The sequence below is a fragment of the Callionymus lyra genome, chromosome 2, assembly GCF_982586985.1.
Source record: "Callionymus lyra chromosome 2, fCalLyr1.hap1.1, whole genome shotgun sequence".
In the NCBI taxonomy this organism is placed as follows: Eukaryota; Metazoa; Chordata; class Actinopteri; order Syngnathiformes; family Callionymidae; genus Callionymus; species Callionymus lyra.
In genome coordinates, this window is record NC_141819.1 from 6,501,354 (window position 1) to 6,513,935 (window position 12,582).

The window sequence follows — 12,582 nt, forward strand, 5'->3', positions numbered from 1 at the left end:
GAGGTGGATACAGATTGATGCGCGCCGTGACAAACATCATAAATGTAAATATTTCAATGAAAAAGAGAGAGTTGTGTGCTAACAGAAACATACTGAACCGTTAAGATCCAAGAAGAATTTAAGAGACATTTAAATCAACGCATTAGTTGAACTTTAAAGATATTATGGTACGTCTGTCCCTGTAACATAAACTTTGTTGAGCGGAATATTAACTAATGTAAAATAAATAAACGTCAAACACACACTATCTTAAGACGTTTTTATCTGTTCAGGCTTTGCCTTGATTTTCTGGAACAAACTTGTGTTAACAGTGTTATCTTGATATTTAAAGTATATACTTTATTGAATATTGTTTTGATTGTTTAAGCCCTTTGTGACCCTGGTCTGGAAAAGCGCTTTATAAATACAAATTACTTACTTACATAATTACCGAATTAAAAACATTTCAGAGTTTTTGGAATATTATGACCACGCTCAGTTTAATTTTATTTATTTATTTCTGTCGTGAAAAACATGTGTCTCGTAAAAAAAAACGCACCAAATGAAACCTAGAATCCGGTAACACACACGGAAGTTATATTTTGAAGGCGCACCGAGGCTCGTCGTCACTTCCGTGACAGACACATCAAGCGTGCCCTCCCCTATCTACGGAGAAAAACACAGGTACGAGCTTCACCGACTTTACAAAACTGAGACGAGTTCTTGTATTTTTCCCCAGCCCGGCAGCAGACTCTGTAAATGGTGCGTGCTTTAGAAAACTGCTTTGTTACTTCTTTCTCTGCGCTCTCGCTGAACTAGTTTTCGTCCAGTAGGTGCTAACTGTTAGCCGAGCTCTACTACCGCCGCCACTTAGCTTGTAGCATGTCAAGCTAACGCGGCTCTTCTCAGGTGTTAGTCGGGAAGAAACGTCGAGTTTCACCGCGAGACGCGGAACCACAGGGTGAACTAGTTTAAAGATCCGCGGGCCCACCGAGGGCGAGAGTCCCGTCAGGAGGGTTTGACAGTCTACCTTTTTTTTTGCTGCTGCGAACAGGTTCTGAACGCGTCGTTCTTCCTGGATGGGAACGTCAGACCCGGGTTAGTTCAGGAATGTCTGTAACGTTTTATTTCGGTTTCTATTGAACCAGTATTCTTAGACAAGTCTTGTAAAGATGGCTCCTGTAATATAAGTATATATTTTTTAATGTGATAGAAATGAAGAAAGTTATGGATTATTCGAACCCAGTGTTGTGCGGTTCATAATAATAATAATAATAATAATAATAATCTCTATTCATGGTTGGTAAGACACTGACTCCTCTAGTGTAGGTAATTTATATTTGTAGAGAGCTTTTCTAGACCAGGGTCACTAAGTGCTTAAACAATCAAAACGATAAAATATATACTTAAAGGGTCAAGGAAATCAGGGAAAAGCACAAATAAGAATCAATCTTAAGATGTTTCTTGAAGGAGTCAGTAGCTCATCAAACACAGATGTTTCTTGAAGGAGTCAGTAGATCATCAAACACAGATGTTTCTTGAAGGAGTCAGTAGATCATCAAACACAGATGTTTCTTGAAGGAGTCAGTAGATCATCAAACACAGATGTTTCTTGAAGGAGTCAGTAGATCATCAAACACAGATGTTTCTTGAAGGAGACTGTAGATCAGGGGTCGGGAACCTATGGCTCGCGAGCCAGGTGTGGCTCTTTTGATGATTGCATCTGGCGCGCAGAAAATAACATAAAACAAAACATAAAATATCACTTGTTTCAGGGGTGGGCAATACGTCGGTTGATCGCGAAGCTGTTGCGAGTAGATCGCATGATTTAATAAAATATGATATAAGAAAATAGTAAAGAGAGCTCTGATTGGCTGCTGTGCATGTCAATCAAATGGTTATTGTGCCGATTGGTTGAAAATTTGATTGACATGCACAGCAGCCAATCAGAGCTCCTGCCTCTTCCACTTCACGCACGGAAAAGATCATATGAATCGAGAATATAAAGAGCAAAACGTGCGACAGTCATTTTACGCAATTCAGAAAAATGATATAGAATTATAAGCTTGTTTTTTTTAAATAATATATCGAACAAAATAATGCGCGTTTGATCGCTTCAGGTTCTTCTTTACGAGAGTCACAGAAACATGACGTCAGGTCCATCAAAGTTAAGCTGCAGGTTTCAATGAAAGCGCAACAAATGCTGGTTTTCCTTTTGTGATCGCGGTCCTTAAAACATACTTGCATTAATACACCATCACATGATGACTATTTGTAAATTACCTTTATCTCACGAATGTAATAAGAATAAGCAGAAACACAAACACGTCAAACAGGTGCAGGTGAGCCACACATTCTAATGACGTCAGAGACGATCAGACAAAGCGATGATGATGTGAAGTTACTGATGAACAGTTTTATTCTCGTTAAACTTCATCTGAAATTTAATTAATCCACTTGTGTGATTCATATCAGACTTGTTTAACAAATATAAACTGTTAGTTTGAATTCATGTTTTCATTTGTTTTTGTTTTTTCATGATCACAGAAATGGAGAAATTTTAGTCTTGTGCTTCATTTAAATATGATGGACATATTGAAATGGAGGCATGGAAAGGGATGAACCCGTCTGAATTCTTTGTTGATTTTGATGAACAAAGGAAAAAGGGCTTGAATTCGTGTCAAGCACAGATTCTTACATCTGAATATTATTTATATGGCTCTCACTGAAATAAATTTCCAAATATTTTGCTTTCATGGCTTTCTGAGTCAAAAAGGTTCCCGACCCCTGCTGTAGATCATCAAACACAGATGTTTCTTGAAGGAGTCAGTAGATCATCAAACACAGATGTTTCTTGAAGGAGTCAGTAGATCATCAAACACAGATGTTTCTTGAAGGAGTCAGTAGATCATCAAACACAGATGTTTCTTGAAGGAGTCAGTAGATCATCAAACACAGATGTTTCTTGAAGGAGTCAGTAGATCATCAAACACAGATGTTTCTTGAAGGAGTCAGTAGATCATCAAACACAGATGTTTCTTGAAGGAGTCAGTAGATCATCAAACACAGATGTTTCTTGAAGGAGTCAGTAGATCATCAAACACAGATGTTTCTTGAAGGAGTCAGTAGATCATCAAACACAGATGTTTCTTGAAGGAGTCAGTAGATCATCAAACACAGATGTTTCTTGAAGGAGTCAGTAGATCATCAAACACAGATGTTTCTTGAAGGAGTCAGTAGATCATCAAACACAGATGTTTCTTGAAGGAGTCAGTAGATCATCAAACACAGAGATGATTCCAAAGCTTTGGAGCAACAGTCTGGAAGGATTTCTCTCCTCTGGTCCGGAAGTTCAGGAACCATCAGTAGATTCTGATCCACAGACCTCAGAGCCCGAGCTGGGGTGTAAGTCTTGAATCTACTGATGGAAGGTCTGACCTTGAATAGATTTGAAAGTAAGAACCAGAATTTTAAAATGATCCTGAAAGAAACTGGCAGCCAGTGAAGAGTTTTAAGGATCAGAGAAATGTGAGTTCTTCTACTAGAGCGATGTCAGATTCACAAGTATATAAACCCAAAATAGAAGCTTATTCAATTGGCTACTGTTTATTTCATATCTCATCAGCAGTCTTCACACACGTATGAAGTTTAAAAATATATATGATTTAATTAATAATTTCTCAACAAGTCTATTTTGAATTGTTGTGGGATGTTAGTCTACATCCTCTAGATCTACGGCAGTCATCCATTGTGAATAAATATTGATTTATAGCTTCATCTTTGACATTGACATAAGAGTCATAGCTTAAATATTATGTTTTATTCATCAATTTATTTAAATTTTGTGTTCAAGTTATGTATTCAAAATCTTTAACCTGCCATATTGAATGACCTGAGACCTTCCAATTGGCTGAAAATCTAAATTCGTTATTCGTTATATTATAACAGGGATCCCGGTTATTATTTTACTCACCTTGCATGTTTTTAGTTTTTAGAGTTTTTTTTGAGAGTGAAAACTTCTGGAATACAGAAACGGGGCAGAAATAGTGTATTGGAAATCAAAACATTTTATTCAGAATATTTGTCCTGGCAGCTCATGTGCTGCATGTTTAGCGATATTAAAACGCGACACCTACATTTCTACAGTTTTGCGGGAAACTGATGCAAGTCCCGCGAAACTGAGCGACATCAGAGAGAAGCCGCCGGCGCGTCGCGATATCACCAAATCAATAATAAACCCACCTCCTTGTACACACACGCATAACACTTTATAAATGACGCTAACAACTTAGCTCGTTAGCATACGGTGAAGACGGACAGGTTTGTTTGGAAGTTTACGATCTTATAAGAAAACAACTGAGACGAGATGAAAAGTTCTTACAATATGTTGCTTTAACAAAGGAGGTTGAAAGAGACGAGTGACTGGATCACTAGTGTTTGACTAGATCAGAAGTTAGTATTACTTCCGTGTATATACTGAGCTAAGTCAGTGCTCCAGCAAGACACGTCGCCATAGCAACCGAGCCTAGCAAACTGCGCAGCACAGTTCACGGACGGAGACGTAAACAACAACAAGACATAGAAGTACAAATTGACAACTTTACAGAACGTGACACTGATTGGTCGAAGTGTGCATTTAAGAAATGATTGATTTATATGAAAAAAATATATATAAATGATCCCACATGTTTTCGATATGCATATCACACGTGCCAAAATCGCAATATCGATTCTTTTGCAATATATCGTAGAGCCTTAATATGTATTAAGTAATCAATAATTATTTTTCGAGTTGACTGATTTCCTCTGTGGATCAAGTACATTATCTCACCAGGGGTGTTTTTTCTGAACGTAAAAGAAAGAAAAGAAATCTATATTTATATATTGAACTTTATTATGAAAATGTATTTTATCAAATAGCAACTTAATTTAAGTGAAAATGATAAAGACAAAACTACAATAAAATATTTCTGATGGTTAAAAAAGAAGTACTTCGGAGCTCTAAAAGTTGGCAGTAAGTTTTCAAGTAGATTTTTAGGCTATTTCTGATCCCAAAAAAAGTGCGCACTGACATCTCTAATTATACTAGTAATCCACCTCTGTCAAAGAGGAGCTCTCTGCCAGGTTTATATATAATTGAAAACATCTTCAGACAATTCTTTTGATCTCTTATGCCAGCATGTTTTGAAGAATGATGGAGTCAGCACCTGCCTGTGAGATTGAAGTGGAGAACAGAATCATCATCGATGGCAGTGATTCACCAACTGACCTGGACAGTCCTTGTCAGGTGAGGACGTGAAATGTCTGAATGTGTTTAAATGCAAAGAAATAACTTGACCAGGAATTGAGCATCGATAATGATCGATTAAGTGATGGATTGTCAATTCACAACAAGAGCAGTGCAACGTTGTTTTTACATCAGATAAGTTGATATTTGTCAATGTTGTCAAAACCATAAACAGAACCTGGTGCGGTAACGTCGTCCACGACTTCATGTTCTCAAACATTTTTGTGTTCTTGTGGTCAGGAGGAGGTTGCTGAGTTTGGTGTGAGTTTGCACTGCACAGAGAAGATGCAAGGAGACACTAGAGAGGCGGAGTATGACCCTGGAGGCCAGACCAAGACCTCAGACGAGAAGGAGCTGGGTAAGTTTGTTTTATTGTAAAAACCTCTTCTAGGTAACATCAGGTCTATTCGTTTATGAGCCAGCATTATTTACTTTTTTGTTGCATGTGTGTCCCAGGAAAAGAGGTTCTTCTCTTGATGGATGCACTGAATGCCTTAACCACACCAGAGGAGAAACTGGCGGCTTTGTGCAAGAAGTATGCAGACCTGGTACGATGACCTTTTGTCGCTCTGATCAAGTTTTATTGTGTAGTTGTTGCCTTAGAATTTTCTTATTTCATCCGTATTTGCCTTGTTTAACTTCTTCTTATCTGCATGAAAATATATTTATTTACCCAACCTTTATGTCTACCATTTTAAAGTTCAAGTCATGTGTTTCTTAAATAGATGTTGGACTCTATTGTACTCATCAATATGAGCTGTTTGTACTGAAAAAAATTATTTTTCTGGAGATGAAATCTTGTTGACCATAACCACACCCACTCTGCTGTGATTGGTCCAGCATGGAGGTTTTGTCACTGCGTGTCATCGATCCTGGAAGTCTCCACCTCCTAGGGACTCGTTGTATAAACAAAGGGGGGTTTGAGGAGGAATGAAGCCAATTTTAAGTCATAGTGGACTCTCGTAACCTCTCGTTCGCCCAGATTTCAGAGCAAGTTTATAAAGTAATAACTTGAAAACATGATCATGATAAGGAACTTACTGTGTCTTGGAGAGAAGAACATTTACTACATGTCAGGAGAGTTGGAGTTCATCATTAGTTTTCTTCTAAATAAATGGCTGGGGGTAGATGTCCATAGAAATATATATATATATATATATATATATATATATATATATACACCTGGCCTGTATGTTTGTTGTAATGCTCTTAAAAATAAAGGTTAAGAATTTGGCCTGTCACAGAAAGCTGTAGCTACGGAGCCGGATTGTGTATTTGGTGTAACGTGTAAAAATGCATACATTATGCACCTGTACGCATAAACCAGATCAGAGTTCACTCGCTCCTGATCATGTGCTTGATACTAGGGCTGCACGATATTGGAAAAGGGTGCGATATTTGATATTGGTGTCTTAAATTGCGTTACGATCGTAGAGAAATATCCCGACTAATGCTCAGTTTTGCGCGACTTGCATCGGTGTCGGGTAGCGAAGGGAGTTGAAAGAGACGAGTGACTGGATCACTAGTGTTTTGAGTAGATCATAAGTTAGTATTACTTCCGTGTATATACTGAGCCTCACAGTTCACAGACCGACTGAGACGTAAACGACAACGAGACATAGAAGTACAAATTGACAACTTTACAGAACTTGACACTGATTGATCAAAGTGCACATTTAAGAAATGCTTGATTTATACGATAAATAATTATAAATTATCGCACATGTTTTCCGTATGCATATCACACATGCCAATATCGATGTTTTTCCGATATATCGTGCAGCCCTACTTGATACTGTGTCAAAATAAAAATGTGTTTTAAGGTAACTTTTTATGTTGCATGAAGCAACAGGGGCTACAAAAAGTGAAATGACGTTGAAATAATAATACAAGTTTTATAATGTTTTATATTCTGTTGGAGACCGATTGTTAAATGTCAATTCTTTTTTCGTTTAGCTGGAGGAGACTCGCAGCATGCAGAAGAATCTGAAAACCATGCAGAAGAAGCAGTCTCAGATTGTAAAAGAGAAGGTCCACCTGCAGGGCGAGCACAGCAGAGCCATCCTGGCCCGCAGTAAGCTGGAGAGTCTCTGTAGGGAGCTGCAGAGGCACAATAAGACTTTGAAGGTCAGGACAGGAACCCGAACACTCGGTCGGTCGCTCTCCCTCCAGTTAACAACCCAGTTCTCTCGTGCAGGACGAGAACGCCCAGCGCGCCAGAGAGTACGAAGAGCAACAGAAGGAGGCCCTGCATCACTTCCAGATGACGCTGAGTGATATCGAGCAGCAGCTGGAAGAGCACGCCTCCCGCAACGCTAAGCTGAGGCAGGAAAACCAGGAGCTGACGGAGAAGCTGAAGAAGCTGACGGACGAGTACAAGCTGCGAGAGGAAGTAAGCGTCTCTTCCAAACTCACCACTGACCAGTTGAACTTCCATCACTCGAAAAGAGATTTGGAGAGACCGGCACGACTCATTTCAAATAATGTTTTTGTTGTATTAAAACTGCAGAGGCAAGTTTGAATAAGTAAGTAATTTGTATTTATAGCGCTTTTCCAGACCTAATAAGGGCCCAAGAGTCTGTGGATTCCACTTGAAGTATTTTTGTGAAATTTTACTCTTGGAATGTTCATTAAGTTCTTCTTAAAGTCATAGTACACCCGAAATTCAAATTTCACAAATTGATCCGTAAGTAAAACTTAAAATATAGACCTGCTTAAGTTTTTGTGGTTAATGTGGAGCCTTAATCCAAGATGGACGTTACAGACGAGCAGTATGGAGGTATTTGGATGTTTTTAAGTGTCTTTTTGGACGAAGATGAAGACGAAGACAACTGAGCTCCAGTCGCTACATTAAAATGAACAAACATTTTTGGTCTTTGACTCTAAAAAGAACAGATTACTCTGAAAATAATCCCAACATGAGTCGTCATGAGAGTAGAACATGAGTGAAGTTTGTTGAACTATGACTTTTCTACCAGTCTGTGGTGGCCAGTGTCCTGTTCTATGCTGTGGTGTGTTGGGGTGGAAATGTGTCCAAGAGGAGGTCAACAGGTTGGACAGGTTGATCAGGAGGGCTGGCTCTGTGGTTGACATGGAGCTGGACTCACTGGTGACAGTTGCTGAGAGGAGATCATTGAACAAACTACTGTCCATCATGGATGATGACAGTCATCCTCTGAACACTGTCATCAGTGAGCAGAGAAGCAGAATGAGTGCACGAATGCTCCTACCCAGGTGCAACACTAATAGACTCAGGGACTCATTCATTCCTCGGGCTATTAAATTGTACAATTCTGGGTTCGGGGGCAGGAGTGCAGTGAGAGTATCTGGATGTTCTGTTCCATGTTAGTCTTTGTATCCTTTGTCTTTGTTGTTTTTCTTTGACCTATGTTCTTTGTCTTTATCTTTAGACTTAGATTGTGTCATCTTGTTCTTTTTCTCTTTATGTTCTTCTTCTTATTTTATTTTTATTTATTATTTTGTATTGTTTATGGAAAATTGCTGGCTGTTGGAAAAAACAATTTAGCAAACAATAAAGTTTTACCTTACCTTACCTTACCTTACTTAAACTCTAAAAACGAACATGTCCGTTCTGTCGTGCAGCACATAGAGAAGATGTTCAAACACAAGGACCTGCAGCAGCAGCTGATGGACGCCAACCTGCTGAAAATCACCGAGATGATCAAAGACGTGGAGGAGAAGCAGCAGAGAGAGAAAGACTTTGTGAGTAGATGTACTTCTGGACCTTCTGGTGGAAGCTCTTTTGCTGACTGTTGTGTTGACGTCGCAGCTGCTGAAAGATGCTTCAGAATCCAGACACCAGTGTGACCTGATGAAGGAGCAGGAGACGCAGCTCAAGCAGCAGGTAAGAGACGACTGCCGTTCATCGAGGGTCACCAGAGTGGAGATGGACATGTGGAAAAACATTGTCATGTCCTCAGCTCTCCCTGTACATGGATAAGTTCGAGGAGTTCCAGAGCACTCTGGCTAAGAGCAACGAGGTGTTCACGACATTCCGAGAGGAGATGGAGAAGGTGAGGCAACATTTCACCGGCGTCTCGGGCTCGCTGGGCTTTTTACCAGCGACCGTCTCCTCCAGATGACCAAGAAGATCAAGAAGCTGGAGAAGGAGACCACACAGTGGAGGACCAAATGGGAGAGCAACAATCAGGCGCTGCTGCAGATGGCTGAGGAGGTGAGTCGCACCTTTAGAGCTGATGTAGCCGAGGAATTGTTTCGGGTGGTGAGAGGGAGCGGGGTTAAAGGTCAACTCTTATTTATTCATGCGTCACCAGACGGTCGTTATCCTCCCTGCTCGCAGACGTGTTGCTGTCCTTGATGATGCCAAGCTTTCTGGTGTCATCTGTCAAAAAAAAAAGGGGTTTTTCTTTTAAAAAGGGGTTTTTCTTTCACATATGTATGACTTTAGAACGGCGACGACACTCTTCAGAGCGAGTGTATGAAGCTTGACGCAAACACTGGGTTTATATTTGGTTTCAATATTCATCACTAATGCTAGAATCAAACAACTGCTGGACTCAGGGGTGTGTACAGCGCCACCTACTGACTATACTTCTCCACCTGCGTGTGTTCAAATCTTATTCAAATGGATTTGAATCCGACACAAGATTGAAAAGTTAGTTCACCCAAACTTTCTACTCACCCTCATGTCGTCTCATGATGGATTATCTGTTCTTTTTAGAGTTAAAGACAAAAATGTTTGTTCATTTTAATGTAGCGACGGGAGCTCAGTTGTCTTCGTCTTCATCTTCGTCCAAAAAGACACTTAAAAACATCCAAATACTTCCATACTGTTACGTCTTAAACAAGTCCTTGTTTGTAACTTTTCAGTCTTCTTTCCTTCATTCAAACACATGGCAAGTGTCATGTGGAGGCTTCAATACTTGGTCGCCATGAGGGTCAGTAGAAAATGAGGGAAGTTTAAATTCTGGGTGAACGATCACTTTAAACTAAGACCATGTGATGAACAAACTTCTTGTGAAGCTCCTGAGAGTCTCTTAAAGCAGCAGTACGTAAGATTTAATTGATTGTTTTAGGAGATTATCACTTCATCAAGCCGTTACCTCAGTCTATCCAGTGGATTTAAACGTAGTCATCCTCAAAAACGGTGTAAAAGTTGCTTTAGGAATGAACTTTTAAACAGAAAGTCGTTCATATAAAAAGAGTGGAGCGTGACTCGTTGGTGCAGGAGATGCTGACCCGTGTGCGCCGGTGTGTTGTTGTAGAAGACGCTGCGCGACGGCCACTACAAGGCCCTGCAGGGGAAGCTGGAGCTGCTGGAGCGTCTGTGCCGAGCCCTGCAGAAGGAGAGGAACGACTTGAACAACAGGTTGAGCCTCCTGCAGGACCAGCGGGACCAGGGCTGCAAAGAACCTCCGGATCTCCAGCTGCAGCAGATGACGGTCCGGGAGGAGGAGGAGGAAACGGGCCCCGCCCAGAGCGAGGGCTTGGAGACTGAGGGAGTCCACCGAGCTCCGAGACCACCGGAAGGGGACCCGACAAAAGAAGCCTCGCACGAAAGCTCCGTCGAAGCCCCCGCAGGAACACAAGCCACCTCTGTACAGAACTGAACCTGCTCGGGTTCCACCGCGAGCCTGAGACCTTCTGGTATGAAGGTGGACCCAGGCTTCCTCTGCTGATCTCACACCTGATTGTTTTGGACGAGATGTTAGAACATGTCGTCTTGTCAGCGCAGTGGTCTGCAGGCTCCTCTGCAGAGGCCGGCTGATAACACAATGACCTCTGTGAGGAAGTCAAGGTTAAATCCATACGACCATATTTGGAATGTGAAGGTCAGAATGTTGGTTTCCGTGCTGCTCCGAGATTCTCCCCGTGATCCTGCTCAGCCTCATGATGGTCCCTGGTCTCAGTTCATCTGATGATGATGATGATGATGAAGGTTTGACAAAGTCACACCTTCACTCGCGTGTCGTGGCAGTTACAGTCGTGTTAGAACGGCCGTGAAAACGTAGATTAAAAATGTATGTTTTCTGAGCTTAATTCAAGAATCCGTTCGTAGCTATGACGACTGCGACTGGACCGATGGTTCCATAGATGGTTCCACAGATGGTTCCATAGATGGTTCCATAGATGGTTCCACAGATGGTTCCACAGATGGTTCCACAGATGGTTCCACAGATGGTTCCACAGATGGTTCCACAGATGGTTACACAGATGGTTCCATAGATGGTTCCATAGATGGTTCCACAGATGGTTCCACAGATGGTTCCATAGATGGTTCCATAGATGGTTCCACAGATGGTTCCACAGATGGTTCCACAGATGGTTCCACAGATGGTTCCACAGCTCACGCCACGTCCGTCACCAGGACACAGGACCGTCTCGACACCAAAGTTCCCCCCAAATCGTCTCGACCCCTTTATTCGTGCGTCGTCTGGATCTACCTCTCTAGGAGAGTCACCAGAGGTTATAGGAGCCGTTTTTTTTTTTTTTTACCAGATGACAGAAAACCCACCTCCCCGTCGAAGATTGTACCACATTCTTACCGTCTCACTTTTCAATAAACATTTTGTATAATTTGTCATCTGCCGTTTCTTCTTCCACACCATACAGTCTTGACGAGAAGGATCCGTCGCGTCTGCAGTTCATACAAAACCCTGAGCCGCTCTAGTAGAAGAACTCACATTTCTCCTTCAAACTCTTCACTGGCTTCCAGTTTCTTTCAGGATCATTTTAAAATTCTGGTTCTTACTTTCAGATCTATTCATGGTCAGACCTTCCATCAGTGATCTGATCCAGACTTACACTCCAGCTCGGGGTCTGAGGTCTGTGGATCAATATCTACTGATGGTTCCTGAACTTCCGGACCAGAGGAGAGAAATCCTTCCAGACTGTTGGTCTCGGTGTTGTCTTGACATTTTAAGTATATATTTTCAACATTTTGCACAAATCAGAAGGTGAGGAGCAACAAACCCTCAACATTGTTAAAAGTCATCTGCTCACAGACTTTAAAGTGTGTTTGCGGGATTTACACAGACATATGTTTTACCTTCAGTTTAATTCGGATGAATATGTAGCAGGTCGTAAACTGACCAAATTATTAAGAAAGAAATAAGATCTGAAAATAATGTTAAACGGACGCAGTTACACTGTGTTGACGGCAGACGTCGCTATATTACCAGGCAGGGTCGAGACTCACTGAACATCTGAGAATCCTCGAGGAATATAAACCGTGTGATCTAAAGTAAGAGACGATCATTCGTATTTTTCTGTGATTTTTCAAACATATCAATTGAAGATTTCATCAAGTTGTTTCTCCTCGAAGGGTTAATACC

At 41.1% G+C, this 12,582-nt stretch overlaps 1 protein-coding gene across 3 annotated transcripts; it reads left to right on the forward strand.

Moving 5' to 3' along the window:
- Positions 1-601: 601 nt before the first annotated feature.
- LOC148085191 (alpha-taxilin-like) lies at positions 602-11,829 on the forward strand. Of its 3 annotated transcripts, none has more exons than XM_087783323.1 (11): positions 602-663; positions 5,158-5,266; positions 5,507-5,624; positions 5,723-5,814; positions 7,223-7,393; positions 7,464-7,658; positions 8,870-8,989; positions 9,057-9,131; positions 9,208-9,300; positions 9,366-9,461; positions 10,513-11,829. In XM_087783323.1, exons 2-11 carry the CDS (start codon positions 5,171-5,173, stop codon positions 10,855-10,857), a joined length of 1,401 nt encoding a protein of 466 aa, XP_087639449.1. In that variant the 5' UTR covers positions 602-663; positions 5,158-5,170; the 3' UTR covers positions 10,858-11,829. The 3 variants fall into 3 exon arrangements, with proteins under 3 accessions (XP_087639449.1, XP_087639451.1, XP_087639450.1); XM_087783325.1 differs by having other exon boundaries at positions 5,510-5,624; XM_087783324.1 differs by lacking the exon at positions 602-663 and adding an exon at positions 673-741.
- Positions 11,830-12,582: the final 753 nt, after the last annotated feature.

What these genes read in the sequence shown, in the direction of transcription:
- LOC148085191 (XM_087783323.1), top strand. Translation starts at nt 5,171, where the DNA reads ATGATGGAGTCAGCACCTGCCTGTGAGATTGAAGTGGAGAACAGAATC. An exon ending in ACCTGGACAGTCCTTGTCAG is followed by an intron (nt 5,267 to 5,506) that starts GTGAGGACGTGA and finishes TCTTGTGGTCAG; the next exon opens with GAGGAGGTTGCTGAGTTTGG. An exon ending in GCAAGAAGTATGCAGACCTG is followed by an intron (nt 5,815 to 7,222) that starts GTACGATGACCT and finishes TTTTTCGTTTAG; the next exon opens with CTGGAGGAGACTCGCAGCAT.